Consider the following 27,958-nt stretch of genomic DNA (forward strand, 5'->3'; position numbering starts at 1 on the left):
ATGCAATAAATGTCCAGAAAACCCCAGTGCTGCCCCAAAAGGGTCTGAATACTTCAGTACCTTGCAGGTACAGATGCCAGTTTCTTCTTCACAACCACAAAGTCCATCAGTGTCATCGCACATCTCCGCTTTGGTTCCACTCAAATCACAGTCACAGGCAACACAGTCTGGGTAGTCCCTGTAGCCTAATGCACACCTGGAACAGTCTTGTCCTCCAAACTCAATTTTGCACTGGCATTGGCCTGTCAATACATCACACTGGAGATGGGTTGAACCAGTGTTGCTACAGTTGCAAGCCTTAGATGAAAAGAAGTGTTCATAAATAGCAGATCTTTAAAGACAAATTTTGTTACGACAGAAACAGCACAGTAAATTTAGAGCAGCCCTTAAAACTTAATTTTTTGTCAACAATTACTATATGATAATAAAAGGGAAGAACTTCCACACAGAAATTGAGTTGTTTGGTTTGTATTTGAACAAAGAACTGTATTTCCAGTAAACAGTGGATGCCAAAAAGTAAGAAGCTTTGTCGATTCCCAAATCTGGGTTGGGAATCACAGGAGTTGAAGGAACCTGTTCCAGGAAAAAAAATCCAAAATACTTTATTTAAAATACTATGTATTGAGTGCAGCAAATAAAATAATTTTATATAAATGTTGGATGAAAGAAATCTATAAGTACAATAATTTTATGACAGAAAGAAAAATCTTAATAGTGACATTATTTTAAGATTTCAAGAAGCACTAATAGAGTCTACACCTTGCTCAAGCTTCATTTACTATTTGATGAGGAATGAAGAATCTCATTGCATCCAAAGGCAGGAAGCTCAGCATGCACTGCAGCTCAGTACCAAAGGAATCCGGTTCCCTGGTGTACCAAAGGAATCCTGTTCCCAGGCAGAGCCCATCCTTCATTATGCAATCAATAATATGAACCTGTTATTACAAATAATGCAAAGTGGATGTACTTAATTTGTCATTCTTTTTTGAAGCAGACCGGATCTAATCTTTAGTCTTAATTTCATATCTGTGGTTACTTAACAAGTCCAGTTTTGCTCTGTGGTTATTTCTAACAGTGTGGGCAAAAAGTACATTCTATCTATCATCACCTGACTGCGAGCATTTTCCTTGCATCTTTTTTCCTCATCATCTCTCTTTGAGATGAAAAGCCTTACCTTGTAAAGCACTCTACACAAAGACCCATAAAATCTATTAGCATCACTACGTATACTTTAGCATTTTTCACAAGTTTGCTGCTCACCATTAGTACTCTTTGTATTAGTTTTTACTCTAGTAGCAAGCACTAGGTACTACACTGTCCAGTCTAATACACTTCATGACCAAGCATGTTGACAGTTTTGGCCCCCAGATACCATTAAAGGTCTACAGCTCTGAATGTCAAATCCTATTTTAAGAATCATAACAACAGAAATAATTTACATGTACTTCAATCTCTATCACGTGATAAAGAAAAATAAGGACTCTGAGGTACAATTAACTGTGCTGCAGCACACTTGAGAAGTGTTATAAGCAAAACATGACTACACACAGCTCTGCTCCATCACTGCAGCCAGAAATGGATGCTGAATACCAAGAAAACTGCAGGAAACAGAGCCAGATGAAGTATCACACTAATGCAGTCTGTGTTGCAAAAACAGACCGGCTGGGTTTCTGATAGCATCTCCCCCATTTCCTCCATGTAGGGAGCATGCAAGAGCCTTTCCAGGGTTTGCCAGTAGACATTGCACCAGATCTCAACCTGACATGGCTGACTATTCAGCAGAGGGGAGCCTTCATCGGGATTGTTAGGTATGGTTTGTTGCATCAAGAAAGTAACTAAAATACCTTAGAGTAATTCATGTTAATTATTGTGATGCTGTAAGCAAAACGAATGCTAAACGACTTAGCAAAAGTGAGCAGTTACATATTTAATTAAACTTGATCGTTAGCAAGTGCTGTGAAATCACCCTACGAAATGAACACTTCGAGGCAAACACACAGGGACCAGCACATTGTATTTGCAGAACATTAGGTCAGAATGACAGTGGCTGGTAGCTGACAAAGCAGTGGTTTAAAGACCGGCTGCTAAGTAAGTTGCTATAAATCACTAAGATGGAAAACTCTGAAGGATATTATAGGACTATTTTATCATACTTACTCTAAAAAATTAAAGAGAGAAAAAGAAAACAATCTGGCTGATACTTGTCAAGTGTTTACTGCAGATAATGACAGACCTTGTCAAGTTGATCATATTTGTGGTTTCTCCATTGAAATTACCCATTACATTCATGTAATTCTGTGGTTTTTAAAAATCTCAATATTTATAAAATAAAAATTGGCCCAATGCCATAACTGTCAGGCATTTTCTGCATGAACCTAATTGTGTAAATAGTTGCTACTCCTTGGATCCACACTGAGTTGGCATTTTACTGCTTAATCATAAATATTAAGCTGAGATAATGGGAGTTACCATTTTTTCATTCATTAAATACCTTATACCATTTTATTTCTAAATATCCTGAAAAAAAGCATGCAGTGACTTTCAAGATAAGCTAGATTTCATTTTCTTAAAACCATAATATAATCACTTCTTGATTAGCACAGAAACTATGTTCCCTGTTGCCAATTGTTGCTATAAATCTGGTTTAGTATTGCTATTTAAGCAATTAAAAGTTAGAATACAACTACAAAATTTTAATATGATCTATGCACCTATCCAGAATAGGCACTCTGATCAGTATTTTCAAAGACAACTTTCTTAGAAAGTTCCTCGATAAACACTTTACAGTTTGATTTTTTTTAATTTTTTTTTTTAATGTGAGCCTGTTGCACTAACACTTTGAGACAGAGAACAAAGATGAGGTTCTTAGAACAAGAGTCCAATTCTAACACTAGTATAAGGCAAATTGCTTTTAACAGCCATGGCTTTTTGACCAGCCTACCATACCTTGCAGCCAAGTTTAGGAGAAAGTCCCCAGTGATTTTCTTCACAGAGTTCACATTTTGCTCCCCGAGTGTGAGGGGGACAAATGCATTGGCCAGACTCAGCATTACAGTTGTTCTGAGTATGAGCACAGTCACAGGCTGGAAGAGAAATAGGACTGAATGATTAACTTTACCCTTGTTTTAGCTACAGAGAAGACACTCCAAGATCACTGATAGTTTGTCTTTTCTTAATTATGCAGTACATTCCACTAATAACTCCTTGCCATCTCTAATCACTGAGAAACAAATTATGACCACAGTGACATTTTTATTGAAAGCCCATTATTGCTTCTTGACATAGCCCGTTTGGTGGTTTAAAAAGCAGTGCTGCATTTCCTCAGGAGAATCAACAAAGCCAAACAAAATTATTGTGGAGAAGAGTCAATTTGTAGGAAGAATTTCTATTATAGAGGATACAAAACTCATCAAGAGATATGATAATATTCTCAAGCAGGCGTAAGGATTCATCTCAGGAATTAGTACTTTTCTGAAATTACTTAGTGAATAATAGGGATGGATAACTATTTTTATAACTAACTGCTGAAGGAAGCACTTGTCTATTTAAGAAATGCAAGACTGTTCTTGCTAAAAAGCAGAAGTTCAGAAAAGTGGTTTTATTAATTGTCTTAATAACATTAACAAAATGTTCGAGACTGAAATGGTTAAAGGTACCTAAGGGATCTTTGATTCTTAGTAAAGACACATCATATATGTTCCAAAAAATAACCCTATCACATAATCTCCCTGCAGATTTCATATTACTATATTATTTGAGGCATGAAAAAAATGTTTCTGTCAGGTTAGAGGAAAGGTAGGCACTCCTTTAGCTATACTGTGTTGAAAAGGGTATCTTATTAATATGATAAATTAGGGGTTTTGATGGCATGCTCTCTGTTTGGATTAACATTTTCCTCTGTATTATCACTAAAAATTGTACACACCCAGGTGGTGATGGGAAAATAGTCAATGACATCATATCAAAGTATAAAGTAAAAGAATTAAATGAAAAAATAAGGTAAAAATCTGTAAGAGTAGTTGCTCTTAACTTTTACAATTGCAGAAAAAATGAATTTTCTATTCTCTCTGAAGGACTGAAGCATTTTGTAAAAAAAAAAAAAAACAAAACAAACAAACAAAAAAAAAACCACCAAAAGAGACAAAGGAGCTATTGAGGATGCAAGATTTTTCTCATGCAACCTTTATGAGTTGCTATTTCACAGTCACCACCTTTTACAAGGAACTACACAATAAGCAACCAAAGAAATGTTTTGCTCCCTAGCTTAATCAAAGTATTAGGAGACCATTCTACAGATTTTTCCATATAATCATCAAAACAAATGGCCTTTGCCAGAGTTTAACACAAAATATATTGCTGAAAGAAATTCCAGACAAACTCTGAAAGGATCATGGATTAGAGCTTACGTGTGCAGCCACCATCCTGGAACGCATGAAAGCCACGAGCACAACGATCACACTTTTCTCCAGTCACTCCTGGTACACAGTGACACTGCCCCTGATGATTGCAGTCCTCAGAGACTGAGCCAAATTGACTACAGTTGCAGGGAATGCAGCCCAGCCCAGTAAGCAGGCCATAATAACCATTCTGTTGGATAGCAAGTAAATACATTTGAGCTATATTTCATACATTTTTGAAAACAATACAATGTACACACTTCATTTTTTCTTGTTTACTTTCCCTGCTGTTGGACCTGCATGAATACTGGTCAGCATGGTGTGACTGCTGTGGGAGGACTCTCTGGCCTTATCTCTTCACTGTTCCCAGCTATACACAAGTATGCATTTGGTTGAAAAAGTGAACACTGAAATGCTCTCGTGGTCCTTTAATCTCAGCAGTGAGACTTTATGTTTAAATTAAAATAACCTCAGACTGTAAAAGACTTCCATGAGGTGAGTGTGGGCTGTGCTGATCAGGCAGAGATTTCTGTGAATGTGAATGAAAGACCAGAACAGAGCAGGTCAGCGACCTACAGTACATGTGGACTGAAAGGCACTCAGCTGGGCTGGCACAAGGGCAGTAACTGGGCACAGATGTCCTGCTCTGGTCTTTGAGGCAGTTCTACACTCAGCAAAGGCTGGAAACTGTTGTTTTGTATCACCAGTGAATATCTACTTGTTCTTATAACAGGCCTGTCTTTTAGCTGAATCCCTTTTTGGCGTTCAGCCATGATGTATTTATTATCACCAACCACATTCTTCAGTTATTTCCACTCAGGCTTCATTTTGCAGAAGCACAGCGCTAAGGTCCCCTTCAGGTCTGTCAGCAGTATTCGGTTTGTTTTTTTGGTAAGCCAACATGACTGTCCGCTGTCAGTGAGCGCAGCACTAGCCTGAACAGCCCTATACATAAGGATGCAGAATCAACCACACAGCTTCACATCTGCAAGGAGCACACACAGAGCAATTTGCAACCGCAAAAGCTTTTGGTCTCTGCCCCAGCAACAGGTCCCCTCTTCCCTGAATGTATTTGCTGCTATTCTCTGTATCTGTTTTAATCAATATCTATAGATAAACACGAAGACCAAGATACAAGAAAATGTAGATATTAGGAACAGGTAAATATTTGCTCACCAAACACTTATCACATCTTTCTCCAATCACATTTGATTTGCAGTGACAGAAGCCTGTCTCATGATGACAAGTACTTGAAAGGGAACCATTCACATGGCACGCACAGGCTTATGTTTAGACAAAAAGAAACCAAATTTAAAAAATTTATTAACGTCTATCTATATGCATTCATTATTATACAGAATTCCAAATTCAGTACATAACATGTGTTCCACCTGTTTATATCCCATAGATGTTAATATACTACAGTAATACCTGTACTACACATTTGGGATAAAAGATTTAAAAAACTACCTCTGAATAGATAATCCGAGAAGTTTGTTTCTTCCAGCCCTATATGTAACATTCAGAAGTAGTCAATGTCTACAGCAGATCACTGGAGGAACAGTGTTAAGCAAGCCAACAAGTTTCAGGAATATGAAGTGTCAGACCCTAGCATAATACATTCCTTCCTGAGGCTAACCCAACCCCATAGTTTTCAACCCGCACTTGCCAACTCACAACTTGAAGATTAACTCTTTCAGTAAAGGTGCATATCTTGCTATCCATTCTGCTACATGTACATCACAAATTCTGAGAGTAATAACAGCTTACCACGACAGCTTTTCTCAATCACTGCATCCCCGTAATACCCATCAGCACACTTTTCGCAGTGGTGACCTGCTGTGTTCCCCAGACATTTCAGGCATTGTCCTGTGAAGGTATCACAGTAGCCATCTTCCTGAGGGTTTACATTGCCATTGCATTCACAGGGAGCACACGATTGTCCAGGCATGAGTGGATTTCCGTAGTAACCATTAGCACACCTGCACCAGAGATTAAAAACTTTATCAGCTGGAATGCAGCCATGTCAAACACTCTCCCCACCCAAGGGAGTATTTCCTATTAATTTTTTATCTAAAGTATCTCTGTATTACAAGCAAAGACAAAAAATGGGAAGGAAAATTTTATTAGCAATGTTCTGTACATGTGGTATGAAAAATTCGAGGCAGGTAGGATGATGAACAGTTAGGGATGGCAATGATATAGATATTTTTACCCAAAGCTAGTGTACATACCTTTCACACTGAGAACCAGTGTAGCCTGGAAGACAGTTGTCACAGACAATTCCACCTCCTTCACTCAGCTGGCAAGTAGGACTGAAACTATCAACAATATTTATGGCAGTCAGTATCAATACACAGAATCACAAGGCTTCTACAAACATCCAATATCCATTCTTCAAGTCCATGCACCTATCTACAGAACCATGCAATTGCTGATTTTTCTAGATTAACATCAATGCTTTAAATACTACAACATGTCAAAATAGTTATCATTTTCAAAACTCTTCTTGAGATTTTTTTCTTTTAGAGGAAAGGAAGATTTTAAAACTTCCTAAAAACCTGGCCCTCTTTCTAGCAAATCTGTCCAATTTCTGTACTGAGCTCCTTTTTTTCACATGCAACACTTCTGTCCTGTTGTTTTCTGAAACAACATGAAAGGACAGAGCAATTTGGCTAACAAGTTCAAGGATATGTTGAAGTATTACTTTCAACCTTCACATACAAATTGCACCAGTTCACTCAGCCTGTCTTAGCTTAGTCTATGCATTTGTCTATCTGGAAAAACACTCAAATGAAGAGGGAGAAAAAAAGTCCTTCTCTCTCTCCTTCAGATTTCGTGACATTTTTTCTTTATCTCACTTCCTGATTTTGCTGAAGATGCAAAAGAAAATGTCACGTAAGCAGCTTACTTGTTTGCAGCAGAACTCAGAGGACATGCACAGGGCTGGCAGTCCTCAGTAGTTCCTTGGGATGGACTTCCATAGAAGCCAGGCAAGCACCGATCACAGAAAGGTCCTGTCGTGTTGTGTTGACAAGCCTGTGAGACATGGAAAAAATCTTTTCATACTCTTGAAGGTTTTTCAGCCCCTAAGTGATCCCTGCAGGAGTCTGTATGCAGTATAACATTCAGGGAGACAGCCATGAAGAACACAGTAGAACTTTGAAAACAAGTGGGTTTTTTCCTGAGTTGTAACAACAAATCCTGATTGTTTCTTTCTTACATTTTAGAATTTACTTTACAGCATGAAACCAGCCACATTACTTATACATGAACTTAAACATATTTTGCATATTGCACACATTTGCAGTAACAAATTCTTATATATTTCTTACTGGTGTTTAGACATTTTATTTCTGTGAGCTTTAAATTTCAGAAGAGATCTGAGAGCTGAATTCTCTCTTCAGAAGGTAATGTGTAATTTCCACTGATGTTAGCCAAGGAAGATGCACATATATCTGAAAACAGATATTCACCCAAAACACTGCTTAATTTTGTTCCTTTCAGGAAAAGTTTTATTGTCACCTGCAGCAAGCAAAGTTAAGATTTTTATCAGGCAGTATATGGTGACATTTTAATTTTAGTTCTGATTATTCCCCACTTGAAGTGATAAAGTGAAACAAACCCATTATTGGAGAACACTTTAATAGAGCCCCCTGAACATATTCTGAAGCAAACAATGAAAAGCAAGAAAAATAAACACTTGGTGCCTATAGCTTGAAATTTACATACACTGTAAACTTGTCTCCCACAGCCAATATGCTCTCTTAATTCCTAAATAGATGCTTAAAACACAAACACTTTGAAGGATGACTTACAAAGCAAACACCATGAATATCACACTCGGCTGCATGCCCATTGCATTTGCAGGGTTGACAAATACCTCCAAAGAGTATTCCATCCACACGGTAGTACCCAGGGAGACAGGACTGAAAAGAAACAGGGGGAAAAAAGCAGTAGCATTATGTATGTTAAAAGTACACATCAAAACAATTTCAAAGAGCCCTCTTCCGACCACCCACCATCTGACTCATTCACACTGTAGTAACTGAATGCTCTTTCAACTCTATTGATGTCACTGCAGCTCTTTTCTGGTGGTTGTTTTTTACTTGCACTGGATACAGGGGATAAGAATTAACTCCATAAAACACTGATTCAGCCCTTTGTCCCCTGGAGGCACATAAGTTAAGTTTTGTGCAGTTGAATATGTGAAGTTCTTTACTGTGGGACAATAAAAAACAGATGTTCTATCTCCTCTGCAGAATCATTAGCAATGCTATGGCACAAGGCTTCATACTGAAATGATTTGTCAAAATAATTCCTGCTATTCTGCAGATGGTGCTCTGCCTCCCTAATCTTCTATTCACACATATATAAGACACCACCTTGTGCGACACATTTGGCCCTTGTGGGATCTTCCAAAGGCTAGCATTCCTCCTGCTAAGATTCCTTATTGCCTCCATAAACTTAATGACATAAACCAGAAATAAACTGTACACAGTTCAGATCCAGGAAAAGTGCTATGAGTAAGGTAAGCTCAAAACAGCTTCACAGAGCTTTTACAGCTGCTCCCTCTGCAACACTGATGTTCTAAAGTGTATCATCATCTTTTAGTGCCATCAAATAGAATTCAAGAAATAAGTGTAAAATTCCATTTAGCATATCTGGAAGAAACTATCTACAGCATTGTGTACAGTATAGTAGACAGCATTTCACCACAGAACATGTACTTTTATGGCAGTATAATTAAAGGCAGACTGCCTTTAAAACCTAGATCCTTTCAGATAGGAGATAATTTTGCATCCATAAAACACAGAAAGAGGTTACCTCACAGGATATTCCTGTGTAACCTTGAGGACATTCACAGAATTCCACATCTGGTGCTGAAGAAAGATCTATAACATTTGCACCTGCAGTATCCAAGGTCACAGAGTCCAACCTAGGATCAAGCATGAAAACATCCCATCATTTGTTTCCCCAAACTTGAGTTTGAACCAGGATAGTTTGCTTCTAGGGGAGTAACACTGCTGAGTACTGCTCCCCAGCAGTGACAGCTGAGGAACAGGCACAAATCTCTGCTGTAAAAAAACTACGATCATAGTTTCATCACTGCATTTGCAGTTCTGGGAGTAGATGTGCCCTCCTCCTGTTATCATTATTGTTACTACCATTGTCTCTTCTGTGAAGAGGTTTAAACAAAACCTTCCCCCTCCATCATGGTATTAGAGGTACATCAGTGGGGCAGTCTTCTCTTGCTGTCCTGAAATAAGATAGCTTTACCGCACTGTGTGCACATATTGCAGGTGGGTAAGTAGTGAGAAACAGCACCAGTTCATTGGTGCTGCACACTACAGAACAGAGCAAAACTCTAAGCAGAGACAATCTTCTCAGTCACAGGTAAAATGATTTAAATAAATCTTCACAAACTTTCCAGAAAGATGAACAAACTATCCCTAAATGGGCATAAATATCACCATTCTTCAAGGGCACAAAAGGGCACAAAGCAAATTTGGTATCAAGTCCAATGTTATTGACGCTATCAAATGAAATCAAATGAAACTCTATCAAATTAGGGAATGAGGAAGAAAGGTTATTGGTGAGACTAACGGAATTAAGTAAATAAACAGTGAAGCACTGGAACTGATTCCCTTGAGAATGATAAGACTTTATTCCCATGTGTCTTGGAGAACAGGTAAAACAGAGATCCGTAAGGTCTAATGCAGATACTGCTAATGCTGACTTGAGACTATGGAATGACCAGTTAATCCATTGCAGCCTGATTTTCCTATTAAGCACTCCCTCAGAGATGAGCGTCAGAAACATCTAACAAACAGACATTAAAAGAAATTACAGCCAACGTCTTTACTGGTAGGTTTTCAATAGTCAGTGATGGATTAACTTGCCACATACCAAAATAAGCATACTGTTTAGAGTTTCGGAGGTATTTCCCTCTAACAAAGCAGCCATTGTAATAAGGCTTTTATGCAGTATTCCTTTAAAGCAGGAAACAATTTTTCTGCTATCAGATATCTTTAAAACAACCAAATGCCCTTTTCCACATGAATGTATTTTGGAGACAAGACCGGTCTTGAGAAAACTCAATCAAAAATGTTTTTTTCTAGAAATTATTAACATAAAACTTTAGGGATACTGCCACTATGAATAGTGTTTCATATTCACAAAAATAATAGCAGTATATAGATTAACTTGAATATTTTTTCTCCCTCACCTGTACACAGCTTTTTTGGCAATGTTGTAGTTGGCCCTGATCAGAAGATGGGTCACGTTTACCAGAACAGTCATCAACCTTTCCCGGTCTATAGCTTTCTTTGTATTGAAGTCTATGAAATTCTCTGATACAAATCTCACTGCATTAGAGTACTCCTCATAGGGCTGTAATGTTGTGCCCGCTGCTCTTGTACTCAAAATCTGCCCATTACCCTGAAATTGAAAGACAGAGAAAACATCTTCCATATTTGCATGCAAATTTTATTAAGCAATTACACTTAAGTGTCAGATATACATCCAGATAACACAGAAAAGAGGCAATCAAACTAGATTTCTTGCACTAGAAAAAAAGTAAGTAAGAGGTCTGCGTTTTCTGTGGCTTCAGGAAGACTATGATCCCATTCTTTTTGGGTTCAGAGACTTCAGAAATACTTGGGATTTCTTTTGGAAAAATAATTAAATTTCAAAAATCAAACTCCTCTACAAAACAGAATCTCCTTTCTCCTTTGTTCTATTGCTAAGTATGTATTACAAATTAAACCTTTTTTGGAGGTGCCTGGATTCAGTGTAGAGCCTTACTTTTTAACTGCAACATAAATCTAGAAAAGCAAGAACACTCATCTGTTTCATAAATACAAGTCCTTTCAGCTTATTGTAGTTTTGATTGTAAACAGAGCATTGTACATTTGATAATGACCACCTCACCTGTTTACACATAGGTTAAAATTCAGGTATTTATAAATTAAAACTAGTATTGTATAGCTAGAATTTCAGACAAATGGATCAGAAAATCAGAGAAATGAGTTAGTAACAAAATCTTGGTAGTGACTTTTAAAGGGACTTAAAATTGACAAAACTCCTACTATAGAAATATTATTTTATTTTCCTTTTTTTAACCCCTTCGTAGATTCCTAATAATGTCTGAACAGTAACAAGCTGAAAAAAAATCCACCTGAATGATGACATCCACACTAGATACTATATCACTGTCCACACTCTCCATTGGAATGTCGTAAGATACTGTATACTTCAAGTCTCCACCAAAAGCTGTGAGCTGAAATTAACAAAAAGCAAAGTCTTAACAACACGATAACCTCCAACCAACACAAAGAAGTGACATGGCACAGTACAATGTCCAAATTATAGGCGTACATGGTTTACAAATACCACTTTCCATGGAAAATTTAACATGCACAGGGACAAACACTGGTTTGTTGCTGTGCAGGTGGGGAAAGCTATCTGAATGCTCTACAGAGGATTCGGAGAAGTGCCCTCATTCATTGAAACACCTACAGGACTTCCAACAAACTGCAGAGGTTTACGCTACTGTCTTAGCCAAGGGGCACAGCACGTTGGAGTTATTCATATTCCATATTCCACCTTACAGGCTTCTTAGCCAACAGCTGTTGCTGCCTACTTCAAAGCAAGTTAAAGAGTAGTACCAACAGTTAGACATATTAAATAAGAGATCAGAATTTGAGCAAGTGTTGACCTGTGTAAAACTACTCCTAATGTTACACTTCTGAGACTCATTTTCATTTATTGTGTCACCATACTAAGAAAAAGGGCTGCATGGGCAAAGAGACTTAAAATAATTAAAGATGAGGCTGTAAGGTTCTCTCTACTCAGCACTGGTGAGGCCACAGCTGGAGTTCTGAGTTGAGTTCTGGGCTTCCCAGTATAAGGGAGAGATGGACATCCTGGAAAGAGCCCAGCAAAGGACCACTAAGATGATTAAGAGCCTGGAGTATCTTTCATATGAGGAAAGACTAAGAGTACTGGGACTATTCAGCCTAGAGAAGGCTCACGGAGATCTCATCAGTATATACGAACACCTGAAGAGAGGGTGCAAAGAGGACAGAGCCAGGCTTTTTTCAATGGTGCCCAGTGACAGGACCAGAGGCAATAGGCACAAAGTGAAACACAGGAGGTTCCCTCTGAACATCAGGGAACACTTTTCTACTGTGCGGATGTCCGAACGCTGGCACAGGTTGCCCAGGGAGGTTGTGAGGTCTCCATCCTTGGAGTTGCTCAGAAACAGCTCTGGACATGGTGCTGAGCAACCTAACCTGCTCTAAGTGACCCTGATTGAGCAGGGAGGTTGGGCAAGATGACCTCCAGAGGTCCCTTCCAACCTCAACTATTCCATGATTCTGCTGAAAAAAAGGGAGACTCAGAGCTTTAGATAGTAACCAAGGCAAAAATTAAAGACTAGTTTGTTGGAAACTAACGTGAAATGGGAGATTGCCAAGAGGCAGGCAAGAGAAATTCAATGGTCCTGTCTACTGTATCGGACAAGGTGTGAAGGGTGTAAGCTTTGGGATAGGAGCCAAGAGTATGGGGAATGTGAGCATATAAATTAGTAACAGTCAGGAGAATAAAAAAAGAGAGATTATATTGTGTCAAGGACAGGCAGAGAAAGAAGCAGGGAGATGAATGAGATCAAAGAGTAAGAAGAGGGTACTGGTAATGTCTGGCCAGGAACACTGACTTGAAGAGGAGAGATAGATTGGGAAGTCTGATAATACTGGGGTTTATGTGTCATTTTTAATTAGAGAAACTATATACTAAAAGCAGTTATGTTATGATTAAAATAGAGAACTATAAAGGAGTTTTGATTCTAGTTGAAAACTTACTTTATTTCCTAGATATGTCTCAGGTGCTGACCAGTAATAAGTATGTTTCAGTACTTTCACAGCCTCAGTGTTGTTAATACTTATTTGACGGGGTCCATCAAATGGGCTTCTCTGAGGTTGCACACTCCTGGCATTATACAGATCAGTAACAAGCCATCCAGTCATGTCTGATATCTGCAAAAAAGAAGAGTATTATTAATGGAGTCAGGCTTTGTGTCACTGACACTTAACACCTCCCTAGATATTCATTCAAACTGATGGATCTGTAACACTTTCATTAGCCCAGTCTGACATCCAATACACGTAAATATGCCACTTCAGCCTAGGATTGTCTCTACCTCTCTATTAGATGGGAACAAAAATATAATGAGTGTGATTTTCATCCTCCCAATAAAATTATTATTATACCTATGTAATTCCCTGAGATAGAATTACAGAACTTCAACGGCTTTGAGGTCTGTTGTCCCCATTTATAGATAGGGTTGAGCGAACTGGAGGGAAGCTAAATCCAGAGTCCCCAGAAGAGGGAGCAATATGAGAAAACTTTGTTCTCTCTGAAAGAGTTTTATACAAGCATCTTAGAATTTCAGTCAACTTGATGTGTTTTTATTGGCACACAAAACACGGGACTAAAGCGTAACTAGCTCTGCAAAGATACCCCTAAGTCAATAAATGTCTATTCAGAAGACAGTGATATTTACAACCACTCTGCTTTCTAAGAAAGAGTATTGGCATTATTGCCACAGGTCACTCTAGCCTTGCTCAACAGGTATCAGAGCAAGGAAACAGGTTTGGGTTCATCTCTTCAACATGCAAAAAAACTTAACAGCACAAGGTCAGAAAAAAAATGCATTTTTCCAGTGCATTATCACAGCACCCACTACCCAGTGCTTCTGATATTACTGCAAGTCAGTGGGGCCAAAGCCTGCACTGGGATGACACACTGACTACCTCAGAGCTGCTGAGTGACACTGAAAATCCATTCCACTGTAAGAAAACACATGCCAGAAGTTGCAGTTAACTTGGGTGTATGTCAAAGAGAAATATGGTACATTTTGCAGCTGCCAGAGGAAAGAATATTAGGTCATGAAATACCTGACTGATGGGCCATGTTAGGCTGTCACAGACATCAGAAACCCCAAAGCAGAAACACTCTGTGCAGCCCTGGGGATTTCTTTCTTGCAAATTGTAGAATCCTGGTTTACAGAGATCACAGTTTTCACCTTCTACATTTTCCTGTCAATAACATATAACATTTGTTTCACATCAGCATTATTATGGTAACAAATACAGTGGATTAGGTGGGATGTAGGCATAACAGCTTTCAGAAGGTTATAAAAGAAAACAGATTTCAGCACAGCAGGATTATTGAATAAGACTCAGAGCTTAAAACTAAAACTGATTAGAAAAATTCATCAGAATTTGCCAGTTCATCAAAACCTAAACATGCCTTGGCAAGGGCTCTATTGCGGTGAAATTTCAGGACACAGGCAGGGTTTGAAAAGCTTCTGCCAGCCTGCCAGTCTGCTTCTCTCATAGCTTGAATCTGTAGATTGCTCTGGAGAAAAGTTCCCATATTTACTGAATCCAGATGGTCTGCATACAGATCACCTTTAAGGCCAGGCTCCTGCAGTTACCACAGCCAGCTTCAAGACAAATGTTCCTTAGCCATCTATTAATATTTACACTGTGATCCTCACCACTGCTGCCCCTCTTCCTGGAGGAACACCACACACACTTAACGCTTGCTGGCAGCTCTTCTTCCTAATATGTTCTGGCTAAGGTCCAGAAACTCCTACTCCAAAAGTAGAGGTGCTCCACTCCCCTTTAGCTCCTTTTACTGGCCTACTGCCTTCTTACCATGGAAATTGGGTAGTTCAGAGCATACTGCTACATACCTCTTTTAATGTAGAATTTACAGCAGGGGTGTGTGTTGGAAAATCCAAACCAGTGCACCCATTTTTTTTCTTGTAAAATTTACAGACAATATGTAGTTATTTATTCAAAAAGATTAGACAATTTTTGCTGACCAGTAGATAAAATATTCGGTAAATGCCCACAAAGCTGTGTAAATAGTAGATCTCTGTGGGTATTTCTACACAGTAAGATACAGAACATTTCCTGCTGCCAGGGACAAGATTCTGATCATGCCCTAGCTTCCTATCAGGACAAGACCTGGACACATGTAACTCCTTCATCCCAACCTTTGGTTTCCACTATGGGAAAACTCCACTACAAAGGCAAAGAGAACTTTATGAGGTGCTCTGTAAAGTTCCCTGATATATATGGTTAGGACATCAGGACAACTGCAGGACATACAGTGAAGCATACCTGTCTTGCTATTTTGAGGAAGCCTGTATGAGCTCTGCATTGCAACCTGAAATGCAAAGCCCGTGGATCAAATTTTGCTTTCAGAAGCAGTTACCAGGGAAACTTCACTTCAACCAAAAGAGTCACTGCAGTTTCCAGACCTACATCAGATTTGGTCCCATGGAGCAAATTTCAGGCTTACCAAAGAGAAATCTGAGACCTTTGGTGGCAACACTACCAACTGTCTCTTCTTCCAGACTAGTGTTTGGCATGTGAAGTTCACATAAGCCCTCTCTAAACAGGTAGGTTATGTGCTTTTGTAAGCAAAGTACAAACTGTTATTGCAAACCATATGAAAAACTTATGATCCCAGCTCTGATTCAAAGGCTGAGGATGAGTGCTTTCTATTTGCTAATAACCAAACTTGGGAAAAATCTCAGGCAAAGGGCCTCCTGAGATAATGAGATTTTAAAATCTTTGATTTTTACAGAAATAGTATTTGTATGATCTTTTCAGCTTTAATAAAAAAGCTGTCTCAGTCTTCAGAATGCACTTAGATCACACATTTCACTTTGTAACATTATCAGAAAGAAATTATTATTTATTTTTTAACAAAAAATAAAATCTTACCCAATGACTAGACCTCAAGAGCTCTGTTTCACAAAAGATGAAATATGATGAAATTCAGAGTATAAAAAGGAATAGCTTGCACTGCTGTGTTCACAGAGACTACACAGGCTTAGAAATCCCGCCTCCTTCATTTCATATTTGGAGCACACAACTTTTCTCCTTCCTTCCTTTCACCTCTATAGGTGGGCTGCTGGCTGGTGACACTCTCAATGATCTGGCTTAAAAATTCTGTTTGCCAGGCTCATGCCCACAACAGCACTAAAAGGGGACAGTTTCTCATGCAGTTTATACTAAAATTTTCACCAGTTAGCTGCATTGGCTGATATAGTGTTACTCTAGCTCAAAATCAGGCAAAATGGTTGTATCTCTTTTTTTGTATTTTAATTGGCCATTGGAGCTATTTCTTTCTTCCAGACTCTGGTTATTTATATGTTTGATATTTTGGATCAGATAAATTATGCAATAGGACTAAGAAGTTTCAGAAAAATTGTCAAAAAACCACTTTTTTTTTGGCTCCTGTTCACTGTCATACTTTGCCACAAAGTACCATAAACCACTAGCTAACATCTGGTTCAGAAAATTAAGTGTAACCTCTTTAAATATTGACACACAGATTTGTAATAAAGTTCAGCAGAATCTACAGCTGCAAGATATTTGAAGGCATTTGGATATTTACCAGAAAATAAAAGAAGGCTGCAAAACTGCTTTCTAACATTTTTTATGGTTTACACTTTGTAATCAAATCATATCAAACTAAATCATATTTCATACATACATCTAATGCAATTGTTCCAATAGTTCTTTCAAAATGCATGCTGTTTCTTCACACAAAGCAGATGTTATAAACACATCCTTTACAAAAAAATCAGTGACTTTGAAGAGAAGTATAAGCTCTCTCCTAAAACCAAACCCAGCTAGGCATACTGTCATTGTCTCTGTGATTCTCCCTCACACTCACATGGGCATTAATTTTAATGCCAGTCTGGCCCACTAATATAGAAAAAGGTGTATCACTAACATACAGAACTATTTAACATAAATCATCCTGGTTTTCAGTACAGAGAATAGTTAGCAATTTTAAGTTCCAGGTTGTCAGGTGTACAGTTACACCAGGTTACTTCCTGTAAAAGGAGTGATCTCTCCAGTTAATAAAGTAATTTCCCTTATTAAGAAGGAGTTTACAAATCAATCCACAGATTCAATTTTAAACAAAAAATGACAGTTTAATACTCACTTTGCAAAGACAAGGTTCTGTGCATGGATCGTCATTAATGCTACCAATCAGGCTGCAGTTACAACGCAGGCAGTTTGGATAGCCCCGATACCCAAATGCACAACGATCACATTTTTCTCCTGTGTAACCTTCTCTGCATTGACATTGACCTGGCCAAGTCCCTTGAAAAGCAAAAACAGAGAAAGAAAGAAATAAAGGCAGGCAGTAGGCTGGATTCAACATGTCTCAGAGAGTGCAAGTAATTTAGTATTCCTTTTTTATTACGCTCCATGTCATATTCCACACAGATACTTGGCATGTCAGTCTCACCATCTATTTTTCATGCTTAGAGTACCAGATGCACAGAAACTGCAGCAAAATGGATTTTGTGACAGCTGTAACAGCATTCATAAACAACAGTGTTAGATCTCAATCCTTCACATTGTTGTACATAGTCAGGACCCACCACCCCCACATAAGAACACACTCAGGGACCTGACATACCTTAAAATCCTAGGAGTATGTTATGCCTCACCTTTTCTTCCTAAATATTTACCATTGTTTTGAAGTGGTACCTGTCAGCCATTCACAAGTAGATAGTGTTCCCTCAAACTTCAATGTCCAGAAATATAGACAGATTCGAGGTTTAGAGAAAAGGCGCCTCCTGCTCCCTTACCACGCTGTGAGTCAGAATGGTGCTCATCTTTAACGCAGTCAGAACTCAGAGAGCCAAATGGGTCGCAGCCACAGGGATAGCAGGGGTGATCCTCATAGGGAGAAACCTACAAAACAAATGTTCTCTGTCAAATTCTCAAATTATTAACTGGGAAAAGTAAGGTTACATCTGTTTCTTGTCTGGGATCACTGGAACTAATACAAATGAAGACTGAAAAAGCTAATATGCAGCAATAGATCAAGGGACTAGTTCAATTTTAGCAAACAGAAGATCAGGGAATTGCAGCCTAGAAAAAACTTAAATGTGGAAGCAAAATTTGGTCTTCAATAGCACAGACAAAGGCGTAGTAACTGCTAATGTCTAGAAACTGAAGCCTAACACATTTAGCATAAATAGACTATTTTTTTTAATGTAACAGCAATTAACCACTGTGATGGCTTGCCAAAGATTATGGAAATGTTTAAGACAAGAATGGATGCTTTCTGCAAAGATACTCTGGTTCAAAGAGGAAGGAAATGAAAGAAATCCTTGGCTCTGTGTTCAGTGGGAGGAGAGATTATCTGTTCATGAAGATTCATTCTGACTTCATGATCTATACATCTTTGAAATACAAGGCAATGTGATTCATATGGCAAGGATTTTATTTTCTTTCTGGGAAAATTTTCCTTTGAGGTGCCTAAGATGTAAAACAAATCGGTAATGACCTCTTCGTACACATTTATTGGCTATGAGTTGATTGAAGACTTTTCTTTGATGGTTCTTACAGCAAGTGAATCTGACAATCTCTGACCCCAATGTTTACTACTTTGGATGACCTGTACCTGCTGTTTAACCATACCTCTACAGACTCACCTTTGCTCTCTGCACCAATTTATGCTGGATTTCTAAAGTACGGCTTTTCCAAAATATGCATGACCCTGCCAATGCAAGACCTTGTGGAGTAAAAATTTAGTTCAGTATGTCTCATTATAGAGAGACCTCTAACACTGCAGGAAGTTCATATTTTTAACTCTGTTAGTCACATCTTAACAAATGTCTTTTGTGGAGTTTAGGTCATTTTTCCAAAGAGTGACACTTGTCAGTAAACTGGAAAGCACACAGGCTCAGACAGCACATGTTCTACAATGATCAAAAAACCCAAACATTAGAATGGTATTTTCAAAATCTTACTTTGTGTGGTCTAAAATATCCAGCAGCACACATTTCACAGTTGATCCCCGTAGTATGCTGAGTACAGTTTAAACACACACCCCCTCCTATATACTGGCCATGAATATCCATGCTCCTTTTCTGATCTGCAATACTCTGATTGTAATAACAATCTTCTGCTTTGTTATGACAGTTGCACTCTGAAAAGGAATGGAAAAGAAATCCATTTATTTACATTGTATAACAGTTCCTATAACACTGACATTTTTCGAAGTGGAAAATGGAAGTAGAAGAGCATACCAAATCATCTCAAGTGTGCTTTTTTCCCTATAACCATGCAATATGCTTCAGCAGTCTTGATACACTATATTTCTTAGCAAATAAGCACATTTCAAAACCACTGTCACCACTTTAATAGCACTGTTTTTAACAGTATTCCATAGATCCCACTAAGACAATCCTGTCAGGACTGATGTCGATAGTGTTGTGTGCTGTTAGCAATAACTGTTCTTTCATTTTCTGCATTACAGAAGAAAGTCTGCCTAAGTCTTCTCTTATTTGTATTATTAGACAGAAGTCTGAAAAGTCAACAATGCCAGTACACAAGTATAAATGTGATCTAGGTGAGAGGATACTTCAGTCCAAACAGTCATAAACACCTACTTTCCAAAAAGTGACATTAAGTCTCGTGTAAAGACTTCAACTAAAAAGACTACTTTTCTATTTGCAACTGTAAATTTTATCTAATAGGTTCTTAATTCTCTGCAGTTTGTGCTATGCATTAGCGATGTGAAGAGGAAAAAATGCACTAGCTAGCCTTAGCAACACATTTGGCCATACTGGCACAGCTTAAGTCAATCTATCAGGCAATCTGAAATGTAATTGGCCCATAAGGAGTTTCTTTCTTGTTATCAGAACAAAGTTGTTTATCTGACAAAATTTATGATCAATGTAAAAAATTTGCATTTCAAGTAGCTAACAAAATGATTGATGCAAATCTGCTAGTTTTTACAGGAGTGTAATAAATCCTCAAGTGTCTTTGAAAAAGAGACTCTGAAAGCTTTACTACATGACAACTCCACTAGCCAAGGAGTCATATTGGATAGAATATTTAAAACGTTCTTAACAGTTGTGATTAGAAGTAGGTCCTCTACCTTTAAACAATCCCGTGAAGACAGTTAACAGTTTGTGGATTTTTCTTGGGAACTAGTATGATTCTGTATGAAAAGCAACCTCAAAATGAGAAAGTAAGCCTTTATGAAACTATCTAAACCTCTGTGCATACTTACTCTCACATTTGTTCCCTGCAGAAATGGTTCCTGGTCTCCATGGTTTCTGGTGGTAGCCTGGGCAGCACTTGTTACAGCTCTCTCCACACGTGTTGTGTTCACACTGGCACTGCAATTTCTAAGAACAAAGAAAATTCACTTTCTTGAAACATTTTTAATGGATAATTCAATGAATGTTGCCAAAAGTCTGCCTAATATCAGACTTACTCTAAAAAATGTCAAGACCCACAAATATCCTGCAATTAGCATTGGGCTGCTCAACCATGCTATATCAACTATTGCGGAATAGCCTTTCTAGAACAGGAGGCACAAATCTACTTGTGGTGCAAAAGAGACTATTTCTTGTTGTGCCCCTTGAATTTTTAAATTTAATGCCAAAGAGCATACTTCAAGAAGGGTACATTACCAGACACCCAGATATGCTTGCACAGAAAAGGAAGAAAATTATAGCAAACAATTTGTGTGCATCATATCATAAGACCTCTTTTATCCTCCTCTTTCTCATCCTCAGTAGGCAAAGTCCTTTTTTTTAAATTGGAAAAACTGTTTTGTGAAAATAAATTAATGAGATTAAAGAATACCTTTGTGATTTCATCCAGAGGGCAGCTTCGAGCATGACCATAACAAATACACATACCACCAACAGAGATATCCTTTATTGAATAGTAGTACTACAAAACAACAAAGTTGAAAAGGGGATGAATAAAAGACATTTACATGTATTTACAGCTTTCCCCCAACCCTGGAAAATAAAATACCAGCATTCGACTATTCTGTGACTTGAAAAATAAAATAAATACTTGAAAAGAAAAGAAGCTTTGCATTTTTGCCACTTGGGGAAGCCTTCCATTTTGTGATTATAATTTTTTCCCCGCCATGTTTTTCCTCACTGGTACAAAACAGTAACTGAATTTTAAATTTAAGTAAGCACAGTTCCTCAGCTTCAGGAAAGACCACCAAATGTGACTTCAGCCAAAATTCACTTCTAAAAAAAATAATTTTTTCACCCTATACGAAGTCACTAAGTATAACATATTGCTATGTTTTAATTTCAGTCTGAGGAGTCAGCTTTCTTAAAATGGGAACTCTGCCCCCCATTAAAACCAGTTTGTGCACTCTCTTCCAGACCAATTCTTTGCTACTACTGGGTAGTCAATGTATTATTCTATCCAAATTCTTAGCTTAAAAATTGGTGATACAGCAGAGTCCAATCCATTAATATTGCCAGGTGGTGGGAAAAAGCAACATACATAAGGAAAGGATTTAATTTTCAAGGCAAGGAAGAGGCAGGAAATGACCATCTGGGTTCATTTACAGCTGCAGTATCAACACGGTTGGCCTGTTTGTATCCTGGGAAGTATTGTACTACAGAGGAATGAAAAAGAAACACTTTTTGAGGATACTTCTAAGGAAAGAGTTCAAGACCCTTAGACCTAACAACCCTACAGTCATCTGGTTCAGGAAAAGGAGGTGGCCCTGGGTGGTCAGACATGCTGACTCCTGGACTGTTATTTCTTTGAAGGATCTTGAAGCTGGAGCAAACTAGCTTCTTTGAGTTCATACTTAATTTTTTGTTTTTAAATTTTGCCTTATGCTCAGTATTTTAGTGTTGGGGTTTTTTTTTAATATTATGGGCTTGAATTACAAGAAAAATTCAGGGACTTATCATGAACAGTAGGGCCTCAACCATAGAGAAGGAGGTCCAGACTGAGAAAAGGAGGACAAAAGCAGAGCTGTATTTCTCACTGCATTCCCTGCTTCATCTCCTCTGTCTTGTTTTCTTAAAACTCACAGTGTATGGCTCACAGCAGCTGTGTGCAGCTTGAAGCTGAACAAGAGACCAATGCTAATCAAAAGCTACAGACAGAAATAAATAGAACACAGAAATAAAGGTGCTGTTGAAAACTTCATCAGCCCTTTTACAAGACTATGTACAAAAACTAAACACAATTGGTATCAACAACTGGATGTAAAGTCTTCAAAAACAATAAAAACACAGTCTAGAAAGCTGGAAGTGATTATCTTGGTTGTAGCTGGTTGCACAGTGAGACACAAAGTGAGATAACAGAATTTGGGAACCCTGCCTAATAAAATCCACATCTTCCAAAGATGAAGATGAGTAGTCTTTCATGCAAAACTGCTCAATTAGTGCTAGGTGGGGTAGTACTAAACTCCAGATTGCACAACTCTGTGTGTTACAAAAGCAATGGCAATACTTGTCCTCAACAGCCTTGTTTCTCAGCTGTATGTTTGTATGCTTCCGTGTCGAGCCTTTCTTTTTAGGGTGTATTTCTTGGTATTACAATACTATCAACAGACCTAAATGTAACCAGCCTGCTTTATGGGAACATCTCACCTGCTCAGGCTGTGCATTAACCATTTCCCTATGGCCAGCAAGGCACAGCTGGAGCAGCTGTCCAATACTCCGTGCTTGCAGTCTCCAGGCTAGCAGTTCCCATATGGGGCAGACAGAAGAAGCAGAACATCCAGATTTTATGCTTTAGAAATGCTGCAGCTGAACAGGCACCTCTATGACTGAGATAAGAGTGGGGCTGCCTTGAAAGTACCCACCAAACCCTGACTAAATTAGAGTTCCTTTCTCCCTTCTGTACCCAGCTATCCAGCCAGACCTCATAAAAGCAGTGTCAATGCACAAGGATTGCCTGTATCAGAGAAGCCACAAATTGCAACAGTCCTGTTGCTGTGCAAGGAGAAGCTGCCTTACAGATGTTCTTCTGTAGAGGCAAAGAGGAAAGAGGAAGGGGAAGAACAAACGTTTCTCATATTCTTCTGTCCTCATCAGAAAGCCTACCTTCATAGAAAAACTTGAAGCCACTGTTGTCCTAAGCTATGGGTCTCAGGCAAATTAAGAAGAGGGTCAAATGGCAGAATACAAAGCAGAAATACTGCAGAAGTTAGTCATTGTAGGTACTGTTATTAGGGGTTTCAATACTGAATTTCTGTTGAGAGCTTGAAGAAGTTACCCTAAGTGCTTGGTGCCTCAGTTTCCCCAGTTTCAATATCAAATGTGCAAAGATCAGTTAATACTCTCAAAATTCTATCCAAGTGTTTTACATTATTATTAATTCATGGGCTTTAAAACAATTGATTACAACAGCCTTAAAAAAATGAAAAAAGTCTCATCTGACACCAAAATTCACAATGGCAAGGTTTTCAAATAACTATTTTTATGAATCAAAGCACTGGGTCCTGAAATCCTTGATACATCAGAAAAGGTACTGCAGTTGCATCAAGAGCAACCTCAAGTGACATTTCCATCAGCCAAACTGTATTTTTTATTTTGATGATAAAGCATTATAAACACTGTTCCTAGCATAAATCATTTACACAAACAAATAAAACAAAAAGAAAACAAATAAAAAACAACCTCTAAAAAGCATTTTTTTCAAAGTTGTTTCTGACAAGGTATTGCTGTTAATAATATCAAAAGGAAAGCAAGAATTATTTAACAACCTATCAAAATAACTCTGTAAATGGCAAGGATCAAATACTGCCTCCTCCTCAAATAGTTCAGAAAAAGCTCTCCCATCTCATCATACTGAACACCATTAATGAACAATCAGCTTACCCTTCTGGTAACAATGGGGTCTAGTTCTTTAGGATCATTATGGCTGAGAGTCATGAGGTCAGCATTAAGAGTTCTAATACGCTGCAGTCGTAGGCGAATGTACCGTGCAGAAGTAAACTCCAAAAGCTTTTGTGAAGGATCATCAGCACTAGGCCGACCGTTGATCAGTGACGTGTGAATCTAGAAAGAGGGACTGGCTTAGTTATAAACATAATTATGATTCATTTGCAACAACAAACATCTTAGTGTGAGAATTAAAAACACAGAACTTAAGCTTGTTTTCTAACAACTCAGGTTGGTGAAGTGTTAAACTACCTGGAATTCTTTTTCCTTTGCCATCCTTTACCTGCAGGTAGAATTCCTGCTTCCTGACTCACACAGTTCTGAAACCACCACTTTCATCTCATCATAGTCTCAAATTTCCTTCGATTTTGTGGAGATAGCATAAAGAGAAAAACAGCACCATAAGCTAGTCCTTAGTTCCCATGCTCTTCCTTCCTCTCCCTTATTGAGATGGAACATGTAACTCTGGCCATAAGCACAGTTTTGCCCTTACAGACTTCTCCTCTGCAATTTGTAAAGATCTTACTGCAAAACATAATATGGTGCACATGCTCAGCCTGGGGTCATTAATCCTATGCCTTGCTGGGACAGGGCTGCCCAATCAACAAGGAGTACCCAGCGACATGAGAGCACAGTGTGAAGCCACAACACAGATAACGATTGAAAGCAAGGGGCTGCCACCACAAATCAACCCATCTGGCCTCCACCTTTATCGCACAATCCCGCTTGGCCCCACTAAGATGGCTTTTGGTATTGAGCTGCACAACTTAGTCTGGCAACAGCCCCTTCCTTCTTTCCAAAGCAACTTCGGAACACACAATGATTTAGTCTCATATGACCATGCAGTTCCTGCTCTGTTTTATGAAACAAACTGAAAAATGAGACCCTACAGACCACAAACAAATGTTAAACAGTTCACCTGGTGTCCACAACAAATAAGGGGTCACGCTTTGGGCTTGTCAGCTACATCTTAGAGTGCATGATATATCCTCATTTACAAAAAGTAATTTTGTCTCATATACTACTCTTGAATTCATAGTTTCAACCTTGTCCAGTACTGTTAAATTCTTCCTCTGAAAATATTTCTAATTATTAAAGGGTTTTTTATTATTATTTTTTAAATATTCTTAATTCTGTAGTGGAGGCTAGGGGCTTCCTAGACAGTAACTGTGTTATTTCAAAGACATACAAACAGACACTGGTAATGGAGTTCACACTCCAACGTTATAATTTTGCCATCTATGGGTTATTACCACTCCTTCTAAATATTCTAATATACTGTGTTCAAAGAATTTCACTTTTCTGATAGCCCATTCAGAAACTATCATCCATTTTCCAACTGCAGAATAACCGTTACGAAACCCAAACCTTTTTCCAGGTCCGATCCTGCAAATTAACATCACCATATATAATATTCAGCTCTCACAGAAACACAGAGATTTCTTCTAGTCCATTTCCTACCCCAAAGCAGGATTTACTAGACTTTTGTTAGATGTTTCACCAATCTGTTCCTGTTGGCCACTGTTGGTGATAACTCTACAATCCTTCAATCCTATTCCAGCCCTAATCTCTAAACCATATTTTCCTTGTTGCAGTTTCAGACCACTTCATCCATCCTGTCACCAACAGGCAGAACAGATTATTCCTCCTTGTACCCATGTTTTATGCAGCTGAAAGCTGAGAACATGCCCCATGTCAGTCTGTTCTCTCTAGGCAAACTGGCTGCAATGTATTCATGCAGAAGTCACGTTTTCTGATGGGAATTACATTCTCTAGTAATATATACTCTCTCTACTCATGAATAGTGCCTTCAACTGATGAAATGTGAAACATTATTCCCATTTTAATTCTAAAATTATCTACTGGCTTGACCAGTAGAAATTCTGTGATAATACACTATAATTTCTATAGAGACAACAGAAGAATCTTTCCTAGCAGGAAAAGGAAGAAACAGTAGGGATAGAGACTAAGACACTAGGGAAGAAAAAGAATGATTCTCCATGTACATGGCTATATTTGCCTAATATATTGCTTATATGTGGCTTGTATACACCGACATATCTATATCATATATTTTTGCCTTACTTGTCCTCCATAATTCAAGACCATTTCCAAACAACTGTAGCCTTGGAATTCATCACGAGCCCTGACTTCATTATAAATTTCTGGAAGCAGATCTTCAAGCAGTATAAATCAGGTAAACAACAGCACTTGCAGCAGAGCAGCTATACCTTTCAAACCTGTGAAAAATCTAGCAGTCAAACTGGCAAAGTGTCTGATTTGACAAAAAATGTTATTATTAAGTAATACCCACATTTAGACATGTGGCCTTTTTACCCTACCAGTTCTTTCCCACCAGAGCACTACAAGCTGACTGCAGAACATTGGGATGCTAAAAAATGCTGGATACAAGGCAGGTACTTGTAGAGATCTGCTGATCTGTGGGACTTTCTATAGCCCCATACTTAAGTCCAGTAGGTTGGCCAGAACCAATTACAAAGCACTAAACATACATATTTTCAAAAGGGTGCCAAGATTCACTAACACAGGTTGTGAGATACCCTGTGCAGTGAATATTCCTGTCTGTTTGCCATTCCATTTATGAAGAAACAGCCTGTCCTTTGTGAATGACAGCTTTTATTCTGGAGTGATGATCAGCTTGAGGGTAGAAAGGCTCTACAGAGGGATCTAGACAGGCTGGATCAATGGGTTGAGGCCAACTGTATGAGATTCAACAAGGCTGAGTGCCAGGTCCTGCACTTGAGTCACAACAACTCCATGAAATGCTACAGGCTTGGGGAAGAGCAGCTGGAAAGCTGACCAGTGGAAAAGGACCTGGGGCTGTTGGTCAACAGCTGGCTGAATATGAGCCAGCAGTGTGCCCAGGTGGCCAAGAAGGCCAAGAGCATCCTGGCTTGTATCAGAAATAGTGTGGCCAGCAGGACTAGAGAAGTGATCGTCCCCCTGTACTCGGCACTGGTGAGGCCGCACCTCGATTACTGTGTTCAGTTTTGGGCCCCTCACTAAAAGAAGGACACTGAGGTGCTGGAGTGTGTCTGAAGAAGAGCAACGAAGCTGGTGAAGGGTCTGGAGCACATGTCTTATGAGGAGCAGCTGAGGGAACTGGGGTTGTTTAGCCTGGAGGAAAGGAGGCTCGGGGGAAACCTTATCACTCTCTACAACTACCTGAAAGGAGGTTGTGGTGAGGTGGGTGTCAGTCTCTTCTCCCAAGTAACAAGCCATAGGACAAGAGGAAATGGCCTCAAGTTGCACCAGGGGAGGTTTAGATTGGATATTAGGAAAAATTTCTTCATCAAAAGGGTTGTAAAGCACTGGAACAGGCTGCTCAGGGAAGTGGTTGAGTCACCATCCCTGGAGGTATTTAAAAGATATGTAGATGTGGTGCTTAGGGACGTGGTTTAGTGGTGGACTTGGCAGTGTTAGGTTAACGATTGGACTTATGATCTTAAAGGTCTTTTCCAATCCAAATGATTCTATGATTCTATGTAGTACACAGCAATTTAATTCTGTCATTTTTTATGTTTTAATGTTACTGCACTGAGAAAAAAAGCAATGTTCTGGATAGTGTCACCCAATTAATTCTGTATACATCAGGAAAAATAAATGAGAAAAACATGTCACCAAACTGAATCTCTGGCATTCCTGGGTTTGGAGTTGTATGGCCTATCAGACATACATTACAAGAGGTACTGTTCATACACAGTCAACCTAAGGGTTTTCTGTTTAATTGTGTGGAGACAGGTTAAGTTTCTTTGTC

At 38.7% G+C, this 27,958-nt stretch overlaps 1 protein-coding gene across 4 annotated transcripts in view; it reads right to left on the minus strand.

Moving 5' to 3' along the window:
• Positions 1–27,958, minus strand: part of LAMA1 (laminin subunit alpha 1) — a 101,697-nt gene that overhangs the window by 44,902 nt on the left and 28,837 nt on the right. For all 4 annotated transcript variants that reach the window (XR_012622992.1, XR_012622991.1, XR_012622993.1 and 1 more), the window contains exons 5-23: positions 24,118–24,297; positions 21,110–21,199; positions 20,529–20,646; positions 19,261–19,439; positions 18,091–18,196; positions 17,436–17,596; positions 14,357–14,497; positions 13,262–13,435; positions 11,578–11,679; positions 10,627–10,838; positions 9,225–9,336; positions 8,216–8,326; positions 7,309–7,436; positions 6,632–6,718; positions 6,168–6,379; positions 5,574–5,680; positions 4,407–4,587; positions 2,947–3,083; positions 61–297 (exon numbers count right to left, since the gene is read on the minus strand). Coding sequence is in view for 1 of the 4 variants with exons in the window: in XM_074821632.1 (XP_074677733.1) it covers positions 61–297; positions 2,947–3,083; positions 4,407–4,587; positions 5,574–5,680; positions 6,168–6,379; positions 6,632–6,718; positions 7,309–7,436; positions 8,216–8,326; positions 9,225–9,336; positions 10,627–10,838; positions 11,578–11,679; positions 13,262–13,435; positions 14,357–14,497; positions 17,436–17,596; positions 18,091–18,196; positions 19,261–19,439; positions 20,529–20,646; positions 21,110–21,199; positions 24,118–24,297 (2,775 nt within the window). In the remaining 3 variants the exon portion in view is untranslated. The remainder of the gene's footprint in view (positions 1–60; positions 298–2,946; positions 3,084–4,406; positions 4,588–5,573; positions 5,681–6,167; positions 6,380–6,631; positions 6,719–7,308; positions 7,437–8,215; positions 8,327–9,224; positions 9,337–10,626; positions 10,839–11,577; positions 11,680–13,261; positions 13,436–14,356; positions 14,498–17,435; positions 17,597–18,090; positions 18,197–19,260; positions 19,440–20,528; positions 20,647–21,109; positions 21,200–24,117; positions 24,298–27,958) is intronic.

This window comes from Strix aluco, chromosome 1 (assembly GCF_031877795.1).
Source record: "Strix aluco isolate bStrAlu1 chromosome 1, bStrAlu1.hap1, whole genome shotgun sequence".
Classification (NCBI taxonomy): Eukaryota; Metazoa; Chordata; class Aves; order Strigiformes; family Strigidae; genus Strix; species Strix aluco.